The sequence below is a fragment of the Strigops habroptila genome, chromosome 4, assembly GCF_004027225.2.
Source record: "Strigops habroptila isolate Jane chromosome 4, bStrHab1.2.pri, whole genome shotgun sequence".
Lineage (NCBI taxonomy): Eukaryota > Metazoa > Chordata > Aves > Psittaciformes > Psittacidae > Strigops > Strigops habroptila.
The window spans coordinates 38,281,398-38,303,562 of NC_046358.1; the positions used below are offsets into that span (position 1 = coordinate 38,281,398).

The window sequence follows — 22,165 nt, forward strand, 5'->3', positions numbered from 1 at the left end:
AGTATAACATTATTTTAGAGCTTTTTATTATTCATATTATTGATGTGCCTTACATCTCTAATAAGGATTTGCACTTTGTTTTGCTTACTGTAGGCACATAGAAAGTTGTAAATTTAAGAGGACAAGGTCAGGAAATTAGTGTGAAGATGTAGTGGCTTACACAACTGGTGGTGAGTTTTGAGTAACTAGTGATAGAGATTTCAGTCATAGCATCTGTCCATTCTGTGTGCACCAAATCTGATTCTGTTAGATAACATTGAGACCACAACTTCTTGGGAAACCATGTTGCTGTCTGTCTTTTAGGTTTCAATAAGCGGAGGTGGTTGTAGCTCGGTGTCTTTGTCCCACTTGTGTCCAGGACATGAATTCTAGGATGCTTCCAATTCAGTACAAAGACATAAAGAATCCAGCTGAAAGAGGTCAGGCTCTTGCTCTCCTGTGGTGTAACACGTACAGTGAATAATGGATTCTCCACGTTTGCTCTGCTTGCAGGAGAACTCTCCTACCTTCATCCACCTCTGCTCATTGAAGCCTAAAGGAGAGACAGCAACATGGTCACATTTCAACAGATAGTTTGACTGTCACTTCACCATTGAAAGTACGAAATGTTCAGGCCCTGAGAACGATTCCACAGTTAGTTGTCTTTTATGATGTTTGTCATTGTTAGGTGTCATCCAAGGTTTCTGCAGCTGGTGTTTGTGTATTGCACATCAGTCATTCAGGTTGCTGCCTGGTTTTGTTCTAGACCAGTCAAATAAAACTCTTCACAGTGAAATTTGTTCTAACCAATTCTTTTGTGGGCTGCATTTACGGTTGGCACAAGATCGTTCCTAACTAAGTGTTGTTCAAAATAATTCAGCCATCTACAAAAGAGGCAAGAACACCTCACTTCAGAAGAACTTCAGTCATTGTAGATTAGATGTATGTATTATCTGGTCCAGGCAAAACAAATGACTTCTTGAGCGTCAGACAAGATGTAGGGTATTGATGCTATCTGTCCTTTGCCCAGTCCAACACCTTATTTTTCTGTCTGATACAATTTAAAGCTAGCAGAGAAGAGGTAGCTTCTTTCTTTCCTGTTTCTTTTTTTGGTTTTTTTGTTTGTTTGTTTAAGTCTGCTGCTGGACAACCTGTGTAAGCTTTCAGATAAGACAAAGATAGCATTCCAGGAGGTTTTGTAATCTAAACAATTGAATACTTGCAATGACATTTTTCTCATGCATATGTGTTTTGCTTTTATTTAAAGTGCAGTTATGTTCTGTTAATGAGTTCAAAAAATTGTTGCCTTTTTATATACAATAACTTCTTGTAAGTGCTCAGGTTAGTATCTGTATGTTACCTGTTCACAGTGCTGTCCTTTGAATACTATCAAGGCACTTGTTTGACAAATTCTACCTATCTAAAGCTATGCAAACAAAGTGATAACTGTGGGTAAAGACAACTGTCAGCTATAACTGGTGATACGCAAGGAGGGAAAAAAGTTATTCCAACTCGAATTTTCAGAAACAGCCTTTACTGGAAAGAAACTCACATTTAATAATCTGAATATATTTGATCAGTACATGGAAAGCCTCTCTCCATGATGTTAACATTTGTTTATCAGATGGTAATGTTTAGCAGAAGAAGCATTTTGGAGCTTTAGTGCAGATAATTCCAAAGAGTTCAAGATATTCCTTAATCTGGTTATATGATTACAACTGAGGATGCAGCATGGATTTTGAGAAATCCATTTGGCCATTCTGAGCCAAGTCAAGAACTATTTGGGATTTTTCAGGGGTGGAGTGTTATTTTTGTTTGTAGTAGACAGTTTGGGATTAGAATGATGAAGTTAAAGACTGCTCAGATACGTAGCTTTTAAACATATTCATTCATATACTTTAAAAATTCATATATAATTTAGCAATTTACTGCCTGTTTGTGATGGCAGGCTTGAAAGCATTCTAGTAAATCGGGTTGAATTACTCTGCATTTTTGAGGATAATATCAACAAAATTTTAGCTTTCAGTAGAAAACAGATACTGACATATATGTTAATTTGAATAGACACTGGCACCAATGTATAAAAGTCTATAGCACAAACCAATACTGTGAACGAATACTGTCACTGAAATTGTAAGAGAACTATAGTGTAATTTGGTTATTTTATTCATTTTTCTTCATTTCTTTTTAGTGGGTTTGTCCTTTTGAAATAGGAGCATTTAGTATAGCTGTTTGGCTATAGAATATATTCAAACTGATGGGGTTTTATCCCTACTTTTCCAGCTAAGACATTTAGGAAATGACGAAGTACACATTGTCTGGTCAGAGCATACTCGGGATTATAGAAGAGGAATAATTCCAACAGAATTTGGTGATGTTCTTATAGTTATCTATCCCATGAAAAACCATATGTTCAGTATCCAGATCATGAAAAAGCCTGAGGTAAAGTGGTTCTGTTTTTTTTTCTTTCATGTTTTATTTGTATATTTAATATGAACTTAATTTTGTTTAGAATCTGAGGTTTTGGTGTAATACATAGATCCAACAAGGTGATGTGTCTTTAACATTGACAATTGCAGTGGTGGTAGGAGGAAGAGGAAGAGCACAATTCATAGTAAAACCAGTAACTTGAAATAGCAAAGGCCTGATCCTGTCAAGCATATCTGTTAACATCATGAACTGGAAACAAAGCTAGAATATTGTTCATAATCATTTAAATATGAAGGTAAACTTGGCAAACTTTTTTGTCAAATTTGATACGTGACTCTGGTGGTTGAATAATAGCCTGCTCCAGCTTTCTCCTTCTTCATGTCATATTTTCTTCTGAAAGTTAGTTTTCTCTTTCTCCTTGACTCCACACAAGAACTTGGAGTTTAATTCAGCAAAGCAAGACCATTCAGCTCTTAGGCATATGAACACTTTTTCTAATGACTGTTCCTCAAATGTCTGTACTGGCCCTGTTCTTAAAACAATGGTTTAGGGTAGCGAATACTGACTGAGTAAAAGTAGTCATGAGGGTTTGACCTGCATACGTTCTGTGTGTAAAGTCACTTGCCATAAATTTCTATACTTTAAATATTCTTTCTAGAAGCAGTAATAGTAATAAATGAGGTATGACAGAAATAATATTCCCCTACAGGATGACAGCCTCTATCTGACAATAGGCATGAAATGATACACAGTACATGGTCTTGCTGTTACTGGTTATGTATGTTTTTAATAAGTATATTCTTTTACTACTTTAAGTAGTTGTATTACTGGAAGTGTGCATGTTAAGAAGAAAAAGAAAACTGAGAGCTCGGATTGTTGTTAGTCAAACAAGAGGTCCTTGTATATGAAAGAAGATGTGCCTTCTGTCAAATTTTAGTGTTCTCAAAGCTATGTTAAATGAGTGATGGCGAAAATAATACAGGGATCTAAAATCTCTTTGCAGCATTGGTTTCATCTGAGCAGGACGAATATTTAGTGTACAGTCTGCTCCCTTTGCTGACCTGATACACAGACTTTGCTCTTCTTCGCATGCCTTATGCTAGCAACTTCAGAACTTCATTCACACACAGGAAATTAAGATCTTTAATAGGGGGGGTTGTTTTGGGTTCTTTTGTGGTTTTTTTAATTACAAAATGATGCTTGATCAGAGAAGAATTATTGCCAAAACGTAAGATCCATCTGTTCTGTAAACCATTTGGGTACTACCTGTAATAAACATCAAGGTTTTCTACTGATCTCGCAAATAAGGCCTTCCACTTAGGGTCCAAAGAAGCCAAACTTTCACCACAGATTTCTCCTGTAAAGGGCTTACAATCCATTTCTATGAATACCATAGAAAGGAAGAAGAACAGATAGAAGAATAAAAGAAAATGGAAGGTGAGGGTCGGTCCACCAGTAATTGTATGGCAGTTGCACATTGAGTTGGTCCTTATGGACATGTTATATCTAAAGCCATGATAAATATTATTTTAAAATTTGAGTAATTATTCCTTTTGCTTACTACCACCTACAATATTGTCATCTGGCCTTTCAACCTCATAAACATTGTATGTAAGACTGTTCCTAGGATTTTGGCAGCAAATGTTGGAAATTAGCTTTGATGAGGCATAGTATTCAAATGGTTGCTTAATTTTCTTCAAATGCTGTGTTATCTGTTACCAAGGATATCAAGCAGTTATATGGCTGTATATTTCCACAAGAGAAAAGGTCTGTCATGGAGCACAATAACTGGTCTGATTATCTAGCAATGAGGAGGGGAAAAAAAAATATATTTGAGTGCTCTATTGTTAATGTTGATTGCTAATTGTTATAGCTAAGATCTTACATTATATTGAATTTCTTAATTTTTTGTTCAGGTTCCATTTTTTGGTCCACTCTTTGATGGTGCTATTGTGAATGGAAAAATTCTTCCTATTATGGTTCGTGCAACAGCTATAAATGCAAGCCGTGCATTGAAATCATTAATACCATTATACCAAAACTTGTATCCTTTCACTCAAATGGTTTCCAAGGCATATACATTTCCTTGCAGTTCTAAAGATATGATTTTCTTGGTTTCTGTCATCTTATATATTTGTTGGATTAATATAGGATAATTTTATTACTTTTTTCCTGGTGATGGTGCCTTTGTGAAAGTTAAACCTATAGAAGAGTATTCAGATTAAGACCAGCTTTTTTAATTGAGTGAGTTGGGGCTGTTCAGCCTGGAGAAGAGAAGGCTGCGTGGTGACCTCATAGCAGCCTTCCAGTATCTGAAGGGGGTCTACAAGGATGCTGGGGAGGGACTCTTCCTTAGGGACTGTAGTGGTAGGACAAGGGGTAATGGGTTCAAACTTAAACAGGGGAAGTTTAGATTAGATATAAGGAAGAAGTTCTTTACAGTGAGGGTGGTGAAGCACTGGAATGGGTTGCCCAGGGAGGTTGTGGATGCTCCATCCCTGGCGGTGTTCAAGGCCAGGTTGGACAGAGCCTTGAACCACGTGGCTTAGGGCAAGGTGTCCCTGCCCATGGCAGGGGGGTTGGAACTAGATGATCTTAAGGTCCTTTCCAACCCTTACGATTCTATGATTCTATGATTCTAAAAATAGATTCAGTGCTGAAAAATTGCCTGTTTCTAACGTTTTATAACATGTACGTATCACTTTTTCTTAGCAAAATTATTTTAATGACCATTTTGTGAGTAGTTTTTTCTAAAATAGCAATGTCATAGTGTTAATTATCTTTCTTTACTTGAAGATATTAAATATTTATCCAGTATTAGTATGTCTTAGTTTTGTTGTCTAGTTCCAAGAAGGATATGAACACTGCTTTCCTTCAAGATGTGATATTTGTTACATTTTCATCATACAGGGGTTTTTTATTCAGCTCAGAATACAGAATTGTTGTCAAAATAGTGTCTTTGTAAAGATGTCAGAAGAAGTTATCTCACTTTTTGGGAGGAAGGGAACTGAAATTATAATTTTCTGAAAGGGCTGCTCTTGGAAGAATAGATTTACCAACCAGAAATTAAAAAAACATAAGGTAAGTCAAGTAACCTGTACCTCTCCCCTTCTTTAGATTCAGTTCTGTTATATATCTGTTAGTTAAATCAAGAACATACTGTTTTTCAATTTCCTAAACTGAAAAATAAGTTTAAATTTTGATCCAAAAGAAACTCAATGCTTAATTTCCACCCAAGCTGTAGATACTTTTATTTGTCATGTGATAGATTGTTGCTAAAAGACTCTGGTTTTTTCTAAGGCTGGTTGTTTATACTTGAAGGTTTGGATTTAGATATGATGAAGTGGATTTACAGATGAATGATGGATAGTGTTTGATGTGATCACATTAAATGACGTTTGTGCCATTTCTGTAGATGACATGTTGATTCATTGTATTTTTATGTTTGGAAAGGTCCGATCTTTTTGCCATTACTCAAGTGGCTTAATCAAAGAATTTAAAATGTATTATCATTATACCATGAAAAGTGACGGCTTATAGCATTATATTGATGTATAGTGCTGAGCAATTGGAAAACAATTTACTTTGAAACAGCAAACTTTCAGTACCAAAAAACCCCACAAACTTGTATGTTTAAGCTTCTTTACAGAATATGGAAGTTATAATAAATACCTTGGACATAGCTTGCCAAGTCAATGTCTAGGAATTGGCTGGTTCCTAAAAGATGTGTATTGCACTTTTAATTCAGTTCTCCAAGTTGTATTCTTTTTATATGCTTCGAAGCACTGCATGTAATTTATTATATAATTAATGGCCTCCATTAATATGTTGATAATTTGTCCCCTAATATGGTTAGCATGATAACTGGAAAGCGTTACCTATATTTAAGATGAGGTAGTATTTGGTTGGTACGTTTTGCACCAACACTTGGTAAGCTTATGAAGCACCAGTTGATTGGGCACTGATGTTAACGGGTGACTTTGTTAAGTAGTGTGTAGAATTCTTTTTCTACCTGGCTTGGAGTGCTTTGTACAATACTTTAAAAATTAGAATGGAAGTGTGGGCAGTTCTTTAAAAGCTGTTTGCTTGGCATGAAATTAGAAAAAAAATCTACAAACTTCCCTGGCTTGAATTAGGCTATGGTGGAGTCAGCTGTCAGTGGAGAACAGCAAAAAAGTGTTATACTTCAAAGCTTGGTCTAGCTCTCAGTGGTTTAAAAAAGTCTTGATTAAAAACGTCGTGGACATGCTCTTTGGTGTTCAACCCATGTCCAGATTTGAGGTCAGGAAGGAATTTCCCTCATACAAAAATGGCAAAGACTCATGGGTGTTTCCTGTAACATGGACATGGTCTGTTAACTAGGAATATTTGAAAATTGAATCTAATTGTGTTACTGCAATAGCAGGGAATTGAAGATGTCGAGGGTTGTCTTTAGTGTCTCCCACTTCTTTCCTCTGGCATATTTTAACTGTGGCTGTAGCAGTTCACTACTGGCTTTTAAGTTTGTTGTGGACTGAAAGGCATGGGGGCAAGAGTATTTGATGGTCTGTGGTTAAACAGCTTTTCTTGAGACCCTGCCAGACTTAATGTCTTTTGCAGAAGGCAGGACTCATTGTCCAAGGTGGTCTTTCCTTGTGTTGAGTGTTGCTGGAGCAAATTAAAAGAGGGCTCAGAGTGGTGAAAACAATATGTTCAAAGAGGGGAGGATAAAAGGAACAGAAAAGCTATTTTTTGGAAGGTATACCAAAAGCAGAGACCCAGCTGGAAAAGTGAAGCTGATAACCCAGGCTTCCCACATGTCCAAGACCATAATGGTGTCAATGAAAGAGAATTATGAAGTGATCTGCTTGAAATTAATTGTTGTTTACTTATGAGTATCTAATATACCAGAGCAGTGTTAGTTTATTAGGAACTTTGATGATGGTTAGTAGAAATTCAGCTGAATGTGGATCTTGAGGAAACAAGAATACTTGAGACTGCTGTCAAACAGAACACATTTAAAGCCTTACACTTCTGTGTTAGCTCTCGTTTTCCCACACTAGACCAACAGAAATAGTTAATTTCAAAGCCAGCATCAGTGTATGGATGTCTCAGTGCCTGCAGGTGTGTGGTTCAATTCACTGTGCTGTGTAATACCTGGTGGGCACCTTTTGACTCAGTGTGGAGTCGATGATATAGTAGGTATGCGCTTATCTATTTTTGAGGAATATTTACAATGGCATAGTGAAGATCTCTGTGGTGATGGATCAAGGTAAACGCTTAATTAGACTCTGTTGATTTGCTTGCGTATGGGATGTGAAGAAAGCAGCATTGAGTTTGGCCCTCCTGCTTCCAAGGAGTGCTCACCTGTCCTCTGAGTTAGTGCATTTTCTAAGTGCAGACCTGACTGAAAAAAATCAGCTGTCATTTGTAATCAGCAAGGATATTCAGTCCTCTTCATGTAACCTGATTGCAACTTTTTCCTTATTGCGCTAGTCTGTTAATGATGATGTGGCAATGGGTAGTATGTGTGAATAGTATAATAGTGGTTGCGTGGATACAAGAAGTTCTGCTCATCTCCCTTTTAGTGTGCCCCGATTTTGAGCATGTATTGTACAGTCTGAAGTAGCTTTCTGAGATTGACATATTCTGTCAATCACCATCCTCTTTCTGATATTTTGACATCTCTGATAGCAAACTTAGATAGCAAAACACTTCAAAGATTTGATTGTGTTAATGATATTTAAAGGTTTCATCTGTTCTGTGTTTTTATTCTTTGTTCAAAATACTATAATGATCTGTTTCTGTATTGTAGTATCTTAAGATAAAAGAATTTACTAAAATTATCAACCAACATCAGTCATGCTTGGCAGATATCCTCCTTTAACTCAATGCTTGACATACTCATTGCTGCAGCTGTGTGAACAAAATAATTGCTATTTGGGGTACAGTTTCTGCACTGATGTTTGGAATTTGCTTTAGTTCCCTCTTTGAGGATTCTGCACTCCCTCACTATCATTTGGTGGCCTGGCTTTCTTGTACCAGTACTCCCTCACCAACAGGCAGCATACATGCACGCAGCAGCAAGTGGCACATGCAAAATACAATCATTTTCACTATGATGTACAATCAGGAGGCCAATATTTAGGGGATTATTAAATACTCTATTTGCTAAATTGCATTGAGATTCCTGATACGAATAGTTTTATTCATGGCTGCATCTCAGAGCAAGCACTTTGTCACATTCTGAATTCAGAATCTACCATGTGTAGGAAATGGATCAATACTAAATATTTCGAACAATAGAAAGAGTGGCTTCATATAAAATTTTATGTGACCTTCCTAAATAAACAACAGATGTTAGCCAGATGCCAAAAGGCACACCAAAATAATGTTCTTTATTTGGTTTAGTAGGTACCTCCAGTGATCCAAATTGTTAAAATTTGGTACCTCCAGTGATCCAAATAGTTAAAATTATTGCAACAAAACTGGAAAAATACTATAAAATCTGTGGGAGTGAAATTCCAATTGTGAAACAACTAGTGTTACTTTTTGCACATTGTACACAAATTTTGGAGTGCTAACAATTGTTTCAAACTATCTGCTCTTCAGATAGTGCATTTCAGACACCATGGTTTCTGTCTTATGTAGCATTTCCCTCACAAATGATAGTACTAATCCTATTTAACATCTTTTAAATCTGATTTTTTTCCTGGAATATAGATGACTGTTTTATCCATAGTCATCATAGCATAATTTTCACTTATTTATATTCATCTATGAAGTCTTTAACCTAATGCCAAGAATTGGCATTCCATTTTTTTTATTTCTTTTTTTTTTTTTCTTTTTTTTTTTCTTGGTCATATGAAACAGATGAACTTAGATAGCAAAAATATAATGCTGTTTTAATAATTCCATCCAAAGAATATTGTATTACAGAAAAAATCTTAAAATAAATGATTGGATAATTTAATTTTTTTTTCTTTTTTTTTTTTTTTTTAACAAAACTGGAAAATTTACACCCCCATCTTATTTTGACACTGTATGCCTAAGCATTTGGTAATTGATGTACTGTAGCTAACCTTTTTAGTCAGTTGTTTTCCAGAGAAAGGCAAGATATTAACCCCATATGGTATCTGACAAGACAGTAACTTCTTTATGAATAAAAGAATGTCTTTGAGTGGTTTGTTGAAAGTTTACTCTATTAAAAACTAATAGATCAGAAGAAGCTTTCTTGCTTGATGTGATACTCAACTGGCCCGAGAAGGGGTTTTATTGGAACTGGTAGTGTCACTGTTGGTTGTGCCTGTTCAACCATCATCTGCCTCAAGATAGAATTGCAGACATTGGAAAGCTCATCTTTAAAAATAAAGTGTTCTTTATGAATTATATGTAATGAGCAAAGAGCATTCTTCAGGTTCTCTGGCCACATTTACTTCATTTACTTCAAATTAAGAGTATTTGTTTCGAGTTACATTTTCAAACTGGAATTTGTGCAGATTTTGGATATTTCTTACTAGGGCAGGAAGCTAGAAGTGAAAGCTGGAAAGAACTGATTTTGGCAATGCCAGTTTCCTTTCCTCTTAGTCCATCAAGTTTTCTATCTTATAGATGCATTAAGGAAAAAACGAATACAGCAATCAGTATGTATGATAACATCACTGATAACTTTGTATCAAATGGAAAAGGTGTAAGGGGTGCTCTCTCTCCTTAAATATATATCATGAATTCACTTTCACAGTGCCACTAATTAATTTTGCTATAGTGAAAGGAATAATACATGCCGTTGTAGTTGCTCTTCTAATATGTTCTGGATTAGAATTTTTTTGAACTGCCGTGTGCAAAGATTCTCAGCAAACTTTGCTATATTTCCGGCAATACAATTTTGGTACAAGACATTTTAACATGCCTGTTACTGATTTCTCTGTCATCACAGACGAGAAGGAGCATTTAAAATAATGCTTTATACACTTTTTTAGATGCTATTCTATATGCTTTACAACAAATAATTGAAAATTTCAGGATTTCAGTGAATATTTTTCCCATCCCTGAATCATACCATTGTAGCCTTATCTGATATGAGTTCAAGTAAGAACCATGGATGAGTTCATCATATGACCCCCACTGTTTTTTCCAGAAGAAAATAAGAGTTGTTTCTAAACTCTATTTTACTGTTTCACAACAGAAATTGTTTTCCAAGTTCAAGCAAGAATCATAAGGTAGAGAATATGATGTTTTAGTCTTTCCTGTACTTTGATTTGCTCTGTTCTGCTGTTCTCCCAAGTCCAAGTCCTAGCCTAGTTCTGCTGACAACTCTCTTGATCTTTTAACAATTCAAAATATGATTAATTAAATGCCTGCATACAATGATATAACATGAAAAACTGAAGATTTCCAAGGCATTTATAAGTATCTGATTATTTTAATGGACTGTTCAGGTATTTTCATTCAAGGAATCATGTGTAACAGTTTCTCTGTGCATTATAAGAAGACCTAAATATAAGGGGAAGGTTTTATAGCTCTATTTAGTTGTGTGCGTGTGTGCATTTGTGCATGAGTGTGCATGTCTACTTGTAGGTATGCAATGACAGTAATAGCTATTTTTATTATATTTATAGAATTTTCCCCCTAAACTAATACATCCAATTAATGTATTTTCCTTTGATGTCACAAGTATGTTTGAACAATAAGAGACTACTGTAAGGAAAATTCCAGGGGAAATACTAGGAAGATTTGGTGTCTTTTTAACCATGGATGGCTAACGTACATCAGAATGGCAAACCACTAATGCAAAAAAAATGCAAAATGAGCAGTGCTTAAATAACTGCTGCATTTTAGAGTGCTTATATTTGAGATTTGTGTGTTAATACACTATACAGAAAATTGGTGTAGTTTGAAATATCTCATGTAAAGGAATTGTATACATGATGGCAATGCAGTGGAATAGGATCATCTAAAGTGATTTTTGTATTGATAGCATCACACGGAAGTTTGCCCAATTAAAATGGCCAAATGAAAAAAACAGTTAAGATTCCAAAGCATAAATTGTGCAATTTATGTTTGTTAAGTATGGTTTGAATCCTGTCTTAGGGACATCTTACCTAACTATATATCTAATGCTGCTCAGTAAACGAGGAGAGTATTGATTGGCATATGCTGCTTAAATCGATCACCTTGACAGCCAGAATTACAGTAATCTGTCAGTATTAATGACTGTCTTTCAAGCCTTGATACCTCTCCTTCGCTTGTCTCATCTTGTCTCACTTCTTTTTGAAGTGCATTTTCTTGCAGCCTCTGGTTTTGTCAGGGTAGGTACTTCTGTAGTGGTTTTTTGTCTCCTGAGTCAAATTTATTGGCTTGATCATGCAATTAGAGTTAAAATGCAACACCAGGGAGCAAGAGTAGGCAGTGTTCTGAGTAACAATTGGACCTCAGAGGTAGTGCAAGCCTGTTCTCAGCCATCATTTATTAGTTACCTGTTGAAAGAACAGGATTGTTTTGCAAGAAATAATTCCAAAGCATCACTTTAAATGCCTTTGATTCTAGCCACTAGAGACAACTGATTGAACCAACATTCGTGATGGGTTTTTAAACTCTTGCCCTAGTGCTTATCATATAGACACTTCAAATAACTGCTGGAGAAATACTTGTAGATGCATGTATCAAGCCGCTGGTTTTACTGCATTTTCATGTAGACATACACATAATTTCAATTGGTTTTCATGCATTTTTAATATGAGGAGTAAATGGAAGTGTGAAACTTGAAAGCTGTGTTGTAATATATATTTTCATATATATAGTCTGTGAGGTTTTTTAGCAAAAAACATGTACCTACTTTTATTTAGCAGTAGTTTTGGATTTGCAAATGTTCAGGTAAATGTATTTTCTTCAGTAATTGCCCTGCTCCTAATGCCACAGAACCTGCTATCTCTACCCCATGTAGCTCTTCTGTCTCTACCTCTTCTTATGGGCTATCTACAAACAAGGATGCTGGGAGCACTTGTTAAAGAGGTATAGTGTAAGCACATGGGTTTAAGGGTATTAATGTTATTGTCATCACAAAAGATCTATAATTTGTTTTATAACTAGTAAGTATGGCTTTTTTTATTAGTTACTCTTCCCTCATGAAATGGATGAGACTCTCTTGAAAGTGATAAAAAAACAAAATACCAAATGAGACAAAACTGATTGACTCTAGCAATAAAATTTTCTGCTAATAATTGCATTTATAAAGGGCTGAGTGCTCTGACGATGTTGTAAACAGACAACTCAGCAACAGATTTGAGTCTCTCAAATCTGGGAGCTCAAATCTTTCTGTACTATTAATATATTCTAGATTCTTTTACTTCTACATTCTTCCATAAATCGAGTTTACCCATCTGAAGGGGGATATTGGTTCTACTGATTTCTGTATAAAATATGCATGGGTTTGTGCCGCTAACATTCTGTTTTAGAATAAAAGGAGGTCAGTGGGCTACCGTGAAAAGCAGTGAAGTGCTTTATCGGCCTCCAAGAAGTTCTGAATTTGGATCCGTCAGTAGAGATCGCTTGAGGGAGGGGAGTTCTTTGTTACTGCGTCATTTTAGGATAGAAAATTTTTGTATGCTCTTTTGAAAGAGCAATCAGTCTTTCATTATCAAATCTGTTTTAAATGTTTATACACCTCTCTTTTAAAAATTTGCAGGGAGAAGGCTAGGAGTCCTTAAACCAGAAGGAAAAGATAAACTAGTTTAATCTTTTGCAGGTTGATTGCCTTGTACATAACACAAAGTGACAGGGTTTTTCTTAATACCTACTTAACCTTTTTAATTAATTAAACATTTCGAGTAACAAAAGCCCTTTGTTAAAATGTTAAGACTCTTGCCCCTTAAGGTGTTAAAATTCATGCAGATTTCTCTGATAGCTCTCAGAAGTCTGTGAGTAAAAGCAGGGAAGATTAAACAATTTTTCCCAACATTCCTAAGATTTAAACAAATAAATGTTTTTAAACTATTTAAACCCTATATTTATGTTGCAAAAGACAGCATTGTTTATTGATTTAATCCTTTCCTAGTCATAGTTTCACCCCTAATAAGAGAAGTGACTTGCAAACAACTTGAAAGATTTGTATGTTAAAATACTAAAAGATATGTATATATAAAAAACGAGTATATACCATTGTGTATGGTTGATTCTGGTATTTAAATTGTTGGGAAATGTGGGTGATTGTTTGTAACAAGCAAAACTAACCAACAGTGATATCTGTGAGATAGAGTGATGTTTTCAAGTGAGTCAAATAAGGTATTGGCAAACTGTTTCTGCATCATTCTGCATATGGTAATCAAGACAGTTGGGGCATGCTTTCCAGTGCCAACAGAGGGATTAGAAGATGATAGGTACTGAAAAAAATGAGGAGATTAATAGAAACTAGCACACTGGTTGTCTTTTATTCTCCTATAGGTCTGTGTTTCAGTTACTGAGAAAAAGGGTTATATGTAATGCCTGTCAGTATATGGAAACATCTAGCTGGAAATGGAATGTACTTCACTAATTAAACAGGTCAAAATTATAACAAAAAGGGTGTATGTATATACTTAATAGAAAAAAAAAAGAATAAATTAACATAAAGCAAGGATTAAAAGTTAGTATTACAGTAATTGGAATTACCATATGGTAGTCCGAAGGACATGAGTCCTAATCATAGCCTGGCCAATCAAATTAATCTCAGTATAGTTTCTGGGCATTGAGAATATAGTTTAATTGCTGATTAACTGCACCTGAATAGATCTGTGGGTCACAAATGTATCTACCTCCTTCTGAATGCTTCTCCACCCAAACATAGAAGAATGCAGGCTGTTAGAAAATCTTTTAGTTTCTGCTTGCCAAACCATAGTTACTATCCATCTGTTCTTGCCAATTGTGGAAAAAGGTCAGTTTTCAGCAAAGCCATGTATTTCACAGAAGGTATGTGAAGTGAAATTTCACAGGGGACATGATGAATCCTGATTCTTAGCGATAAACCTTTGGGGCCAGCAGGGTTGGCATATGGTTCAGCATGATATGAAGGCTTGGGTTCCCTGGCTTCACTTCTTTGGCGTAGAACTGATAAAACCTGGCTCTTAAGTATTGTTTCACTGGACACCAATCATGGGCAGCAGGAACTGCCCATTTAACTCTCTGTGGGAAGGAAGCCCAGGCTGTGTTCACAATAGTACCATTGTAGTGCTGCAAACTGCTCTCAACAGCTTGACAGCACTAGGGAGGAGGGCGAAGGGGCTGCTTTACTAATTGCCCTTCAAAATAAAGAAAGAGGGAAGTAACTGACAGTTAACATTTGTTAATATTTGTTTTCTTCGTTTAAATAGAAGCCTGTCTTTGAGTTTTAAAAATAATTTTTAAAATCAACTTTACTGCCCTCCAAAAAGACTTATAAATAGATTGTCTCGTACCAGAACTGCAGCAACCCAGGGTAAAGAGAAAATATTCTCTTCAAAGAGAGAAGAAAAAAAGAAAAGTAGGTGTCAAGCTTATTACAATACAGTTTGTAATTAATAGCAAAGCTTCTCATAAGAGAAGTTTTCTTTGTTACTACGTAGTGTAGAATTGCAATTTAATACATACCTATATGTGCAGTCTTTTCGCTGGACAATATTTAATATAATTTTTGTATAGTTTTACAGTCTGTAGAGATGTCTTCATGAAGGGCACTTCCTTTACTGTTTCCTCTCATCAATTAATATGTCTATATGTGCAGAGAAAGTATTCAAGGTAGAAATTCAAATATTTGAATGTAGGAAAGCATTTACTCCCTATAACCAGGGAGTGAAGAGCCAGTTTTGCATCTGTATTTTTACACTCATCAGCCTTAATTATTTGAGTTAAAACTGATATAATGCCTGAGTGACAGAGTAGGGATAAACCCTGTCCTGAAATCGGGAAAAGTTTGTGGGGAAATCGGGAAATAGTATGTGGGGCTGCAGTTCCCCTGGCCGCTACAATTTCACATTATCTGTGGGCTGAAGTGATGACTGCAGCACCTTAACATCTCTCATTGGCACCCTTGCAGCATCCTTAATAAACTTCAGCCTGGTGGCCCGCTGGCTGTGCCTGTGCCTTCCCTGCTGCTTCCTGCAAAGCCAGCGCTGCCAGGTGAGCGGCTGCATGCCAGCGGGGCTGGCTGCCGGCAGGAGCATCGCTCCAAAGAGCGCCTGAAGCACTGGCAGCTGTAATGGGCTTCAAAACAATTAGCACAACATACCTTATAGGTTCATCGATTGTCTTGGATACATTAGTAAGACAAATCCTCCCTGGATGTTCAAGTAGGAACTCTGCCTGTGTAAGGGCTTCAGCAGTTTCCTTCACTGTTTTGTTTTCACCTCAGTAGCCTGTTATAAAACATAGACGAGTGGGGCATTTGTAAATACTGTCATTTTCTTCTAAACACACAGTCAGTAAAGTTAATGAGTAATCTGTTACTGTGCTGAGGTATTCGTCCTTGCGATGGTGCTAACCATTTGTTCTTACTATCTTTTTAATTTGATGCTACAGAGCAGTTCAGCATTTGTAAAACCAACAATGCAGAATAAATGGTACCAAAACAGATACTTTCTACAATATGTTTGTGTTAATATGCTCCTACTATATTTCAAACAGATAATTCATTGAATGCCCATTCTTCCTCTTACTGCAGAGTAGATTATATTGAAGTCAAGATTAATGGATAGATTCTGATGTTAAAACCCAGTCTCTCAGCCTGTCGTTCCCTAGAGGCATATAGTGCATTAGTTTAAGCCAATATGCTGCTTATCATAGATACTGTGACACTGTCTTAAATGACAGTTTACTGTACTTTGTTACTGCTTACTCTGGTAATAAAATCACTATATTGTGTTCTTGATAATTACAATATTAAATTGAGACTTAATTGGATTACTGCACATTTAGATACAGATAGTTCTTAAGTAATTGCCCACTGTAAAATTTCTGATACTCATTTTTTCTCTCATGCAGTGTGTTCTGTCAGTGTCTAAGCTTAACACTTAGTTCAGTCACCTTAGCTGAAAAAGTGCTGAAAAGAGATCTGCAGTGGGCTTTTTCAATGCAAAGGGATTATCTTTTATCATATAGTTTTTCACTTGAACCTTGTTGGTTTTTAAATCCTTCCATAAGATGCTTTCATTTGCCAAAGTCCTTAAAATAAAATAACATCTGGGTTCAACAGAGTTTAAGAATTCACTAAGTATTATTAATTCAGATTTTTTTCCCCTTAATTTTGAAATTGCTAGAAGTCTGAGCATCAGTGTAGTCATTTTTGCTGTCTAAACAGATGATCAGAATTAGAATTTATTCAGTTCAGTAAGTACATATATTTATATGGTTATCTTAAAAAAAACCACATTTTTTTAATATAGCTGGGGGGTTTATAGGTTATTATGATGATGATGAATATACTAAAATTAAAATTTATGTTAAGTCCATTACACTTGCACTTTACATATCTAAGTGCCTTTTGTAAAGGAGCTTGGTGCAGAGTGGTTACATTTTTCATTTCATAATTGAGTGTTTTAAGTGGTTAAGCATAGACCAAATTTTATCCAATTCCAGCTTTTGTTAATGGTGCTACACTCACACTGCCTTAGCACCTGTTATGGATTTTGAGTCATCTGGCAGCCCGTGGGACTTAGATAAAGAAGTACCAGGTGTCCTGCCTGTCTCTTAATTGAGACGCAATGTAAACAATATAGACTTGGCAATATGGTTATAGGAATGGATTAAAGCCCAGCTTTGTCTGTGCTGATGAATCACAGCTTTTTCTTCCTAGATGATGTTATAAACCACTGAAGAATTTAGTTAGCTGTAAGATCTGATGGAAGAACTTAAAAATAAACAATATATCAAGAATTTTCCTAGAAGGACAGTGTTGCAGAATGTTTATTGGGTTTTCCAGTGAAAATGTAAGCAGCAATTAGTTTCTTGCCATAATTTAGCAATTTTGAAAGTGCTCACACTGTAAAAATGAAGATTTTTATATAAACTCAGATGAAGTCAATGCTTTTCAATATATAATGTGTTAGTAAACTAGGCAGAAAGCAATAGCATTGACTTGGAAACACCCAGTGGCTGCAACTTTATCTCGCCTATGCCTACCTTGCAGGACTTTTAACCATTTACCATAGGGTACATATACTGGAAGTAATCTCCTTTAGCTGCAAGATTAGTACTCTTAAAGAAAAAAAGCCTCTAAATGGGAAAAGTATGTGGTATCATTTGCCCAATAACACTTAATTTATCACAGATTTATTGAACTTGTTCATAGTGTAAAAAATGAAAAGTAATTTTAATTATATTCATTTAAAGAATGATGCAACTTTGTGCATTTGAAATAAATTGCAAGATCTGGAATGATGGGATTAATTTATATGGATTCATCTATTAATGTAATTTCTTCATGAAGAAGTATACCTCAGAAATTTCCTCAGAAAGGCCTTTTGCAGTTACAACTTGGGTTGAAAAAAATTTTATTAAAGATGTTAGATATTACATTTTATGTTTGTTTAAATTCTACAGTCTTAGTCTATTACTTGGTTTTGTACTTATTTTCATTTTTTAATGAGATACCTACATTAATTAGTAGATTGTCATATACATTAGTTCTTAAAATTAGTGATATTAGGTAATTAACGCTGAGTCCCTTCTGCAGTTTTAGAATGTTTTCATGAAATGCAACATAAAGTTTAATTTTAAAATATAACTGATTCCTTTGAGTTTATGTTCTGGTTTTATGAATAAGAAAATATATTGTTACAATTTATTCCAAAAGTGCTGTTACTTTTTTGTATTGAAAATACAGTTTCAGTAAAGAAAAAAATCACCTTGGAAGAATGTAAGACTTTTATTCTTTCACCTCATAAGTAGTGTCAAATATAGTAATTTTTTTTCTTCTATTTCATCTAAATAACTTGCATCGGATATGAAGAGAATGAACTGAATTCTGCTTTATGAATCATCAGTGTTGTGGCTAAGTTCCAATTGCATATGCAGAAGCTGCTTTCATTTACAGCATAGCTGTGTAAACAGATGCACAGAGCAAAATATTTATATGCCATTTTCAATATTGGCAGTATTTAAGAAACAGAAAAGAACCCAGGCTGACTTTGAGATATCAAGTTGACTTTGGTAAACAGAAGTTGCAGCTGGAAAAAAAAAATAAATCTCTATTTGTATACTGTGCAAACAAGATGTGGAAATCACTGAAATGCAATAAATAGGGAACACCATGATGCCACTTCTACAGAGTCACTTTTCAGAATATAAGAGAACTCTAACTGTTCCTCTCTGTGTGGACAGTTGATACTCATCACCCACCTACATACAAAACGCATCTAGTTGCAGGGCTTCCAACACTGGATCAATAGCAGCCCGACTTACATCCTTAACTCTAAGAGCCAACAAAGAGTACAAATTGCTGTGACTCAGTATGAGTTCAGCTGGTTTGACAACCACTGCACAATCTCTGCTTTCAGAGTGGATTTCCCAGAAAAAAGCTTCCATTTCTGTGATGTGTGGGTTTTGTCCTGTCTTCTTTTAGAAGTCAAATTCTGCTATGGCTAACTTTTCCTTTCAGCTTCTGTAAAACCTTGGTCCTAACCTGTATGTGTTATCTTTTTATGGGAGGCAATCCTCCTTTCACATTCTGATGTCAGGGAATTGTAATTTACTGGGAAAAAATGGCCCAATAAAGTTGATGCTTTCATAATTGTAAGTACCTCGATCTGTAGCAATTAATTCTGCAGGGCTTGCACACCTTTTCAGGCCAGAGAGCAAGAAATTTAAAATCTCCTGCCAGCATATTCTGTTCATTGTACCTCACTGTTTCTTCGTTTCCTTTGGTCTTCAGTATGCGGAGAGCATTTCTGTATGTTGACAATACTACACATTTGGGTTTTTTCTAGAAAAGAAGAGGTGGGCTTCTGAATTTGCTGAGGGGGCAAATGTAGTAAACAAGAGGGTTGCCATCTTATGTATCTTTTCTTAAAATACTGTTAATCTCTTTTATATAAATAGTGTATACATGCAATTATAAAAACTCCTGCAGCTGTCCATTGATCTTGCAAGCAAGTATCTCTGGGTGGAGGATTTTCATTTTCCAGTTATGGATGGAGCAGTGCTTTGGTTTCTGCTTGTCTAAATTATTTTCCAAATGCCTGGCTGACAAAGTCATACTCTTTACAATCATATCAATATATATTGACTTCTTAGATGATTTTGCTAACAGTTGGAACTGCCAGGGATGCAGCTGTACATGTATTTCTGACAGTAGCTTGTAATTTAACCTGAAGAAGTCCATCTCGCTATTTAGAAATGCATTCTCTGGCTTTTTTCTAAGAGGTATTTCCAGGCAGTCATCAAAACCTTCTCTTTCTTCCTAGCACCAGATTCAAAGAATCTCAGGTGCTGCATACTATGTGACCATATTCCAATATACAGTTATACTGTGATATACTACATAGGTATGCATATATATATATGTAAATGAATAAGGTTCAGGAGGGAAGATTCACGAACAAAAATTTCATGGAAGTGTCTCATTTCAATTTTTGTTCTGAATGAGAGACAGAGTGATGGAAAAACATTGAGTGAAGAGCCCACATTTTTACTCCCTTTCACAAAGCGACCCTTCTGTTATAATTCTGTTTGGGGTCTTTTTTTTTTTTTTCCTTTTCCTAAAAAGCAACAACAAAAAAAGTCGCATTACCAGTTTACTGGACTTGACCTGCCCATCAGTAGGGGTGTAGGAATGTCTGCAGCATTGTTGAGCTTACAGCTTGGAACTTTATAGTTCTAGGATATTTCCTGAACTATAGTGATCTTTATGCATTTTAAATCATCCAGACATCATCTTGAAGTCATCTACTAAAACAGAAGCTAAGACATAACATTTTATTGTGGATATCTGAAGTGATAAATACTTTCTTTTGACTTTTGGAAAAATACAGAGTTTCTGTCATTGATGACTTTAGGTACTTCACAAACACATTCCTTTTAAATTTTGTGGAACAAATGAATTATTGATCTGCCCTTACAAATAATTCCATCACCATCTTAGTGTAGTAGTGAACTGTGCATCTCTTCAGCCCTTTTTTCAGTTTCTGTAATTGAGTAGGTTCCCCAGCATAATACTTCCCTCCAGAAGAGGAAATCTGTGTTGATAAAACATTTTCTGTATTTTTTTTCCAAGTCTAAGAGCATTTAGGCATGTAACTACTCTGTTGATCTGACACAAGTTCCTCACTAGTCTTGAGTGACCCTGATGTTCACAGGTATCTAAAGCTTTCACTGCCAATCTTCCCTGGAGATCTGCCCACTTTGGCGATACACTAGGAGCTGCCCGAGTCCTTGCCGTATCCTGAATAGCCAAATGCCTGGTTCATGCCTCTCTTTATCCAACAGTAGGTAGGTATTTCTTTGCTCATCTGACCTACAGGGCAGCAAAGCTAAGACTTTTGAAGGTATACTCACTGGATTAGAGCCCACACAAACACAACAGGAGGTAACCCCCTAGTTATGTCAATCAGCCAGGAAATGAGAGAACGGTTTCCGATTTTGAGGCCACATCTCCTGCGTCTTAAAAATCTGTTCTAACCATCGGGACCAAGGACATTTTGTAATCAGGCTCACTCCGTTCACTGCTGAAATTGCTCTTCGTTTCATAAACTAAGATCTCTGAATCACAGGGAAAGTACACGCTCATCTGTATAGCCTAATGGTTATGGTACTTTCCTGGGAGAAGAGAGTCTCTGGATTCTGGTTCCTGCTCCATGTTGAAACTGATTTTTCTTCATTTTTTTCAGCCTCAGGTTAATGACATTTTAGTGCTGGTGTTCCCTGGACGACTGTAATGTAGTAATCATGCATCCAGTCTTCAACTGCAAAATACTGGATAGATTTATTGTAATGCGTTTTATTCCGTTCTAAAACTGAGAGGTATGAATAAGAAGAATGGAAAGAAAACATAGTCAGAGTGACACAATAAGTCTGTGGAAATGACTATGAGGAGATGAATTCAACAGAAGGACTTGAAAGACGGAGGCAGCAGAAGAGGCTGAACAATGGGAAATATGGGATTTTGTGGAGATTACATGGTTAAAATTATAGGAAAGGAAAAAGACAGACTAAAGAACTAGAGATGTGAGAAAATGTAGCAAACACACTTCCTCACCAAACTGAAGAATGACAAAGCCATGAATAAAAAAATTAGAAATTGGCAATGTGAAGGAATTGTTTCAGATTTTTGTCTTCCAAGGTGTTTTTCTTGTTTCTTTTTTGGTAAACATCATATCAAAGAGGAGAGGGGATTTGTGGGGGGATTATTTTGTGGATGCTTATGGAGACCTGGTGTTAGGCATAAGCCACATGGAAAAAAAGTGCAAAAGTGCCTGTCCAAAAATGTCAAGGTGAGTGAGAGTGACTGCATTAACTGACTGGAGGCAAGACTAGTTTAGCTAAAATTGATCAAATTGGTATAGACTATGGAGTTAAAATAAATAGCCTGCATTTGTGCTAGGGCGTGCAGACTGATGGCAGTATCTGAAGAGAATGCCCCATCTAAGCAGTATGTTCAGAAAGTGGGCTCTGCAATGCTCTGAGTAGATAAAAGGAGGGGTAAAAATTCATTTGTTGAGGCCAGAGAAAAGGATATCATAGAATCATAGTGGTTTGGGTTGGAAGGCACCTTAAAGATCATCTAGTTCCAAGGCCCCTGCCATGGACAGGGACACCTCTTTTCACTAGACCAGGT

General features: G+C 36.0%; 1 protein-coding gene across 13 annotated transcripts in view; it reads left to right on the top strand.

Moving 5' to 3' along the window:
* RALGAPA1 (Ral GTPase activating protein catalytic subunit alpha 1) overlaps positions 1 to 22,165 on the top strand; it is a 128,559-nt gene that overhangs the window by 92,441 nt on the left and 13,953 nt on the right. For all 13 annotated transcript variants that reach the window (XM_030481881.1, XM_030481876.1, XM_030481877.1 and 10 more), the window contains 2 exons: positions 2,263 to 2,421; positions 4,326 to 4,453. In XM_030481881.1, the coding sequence (XP_030337741.1) occupies positions 2,263 to 2,421; positions 4,326 to 4,453 (287 nt within the window). The remainder of the gene's footprint in view (positions 1 to 2,262; positions 2,422 to 4,325; positions 4,454 to 22,165) is intronic.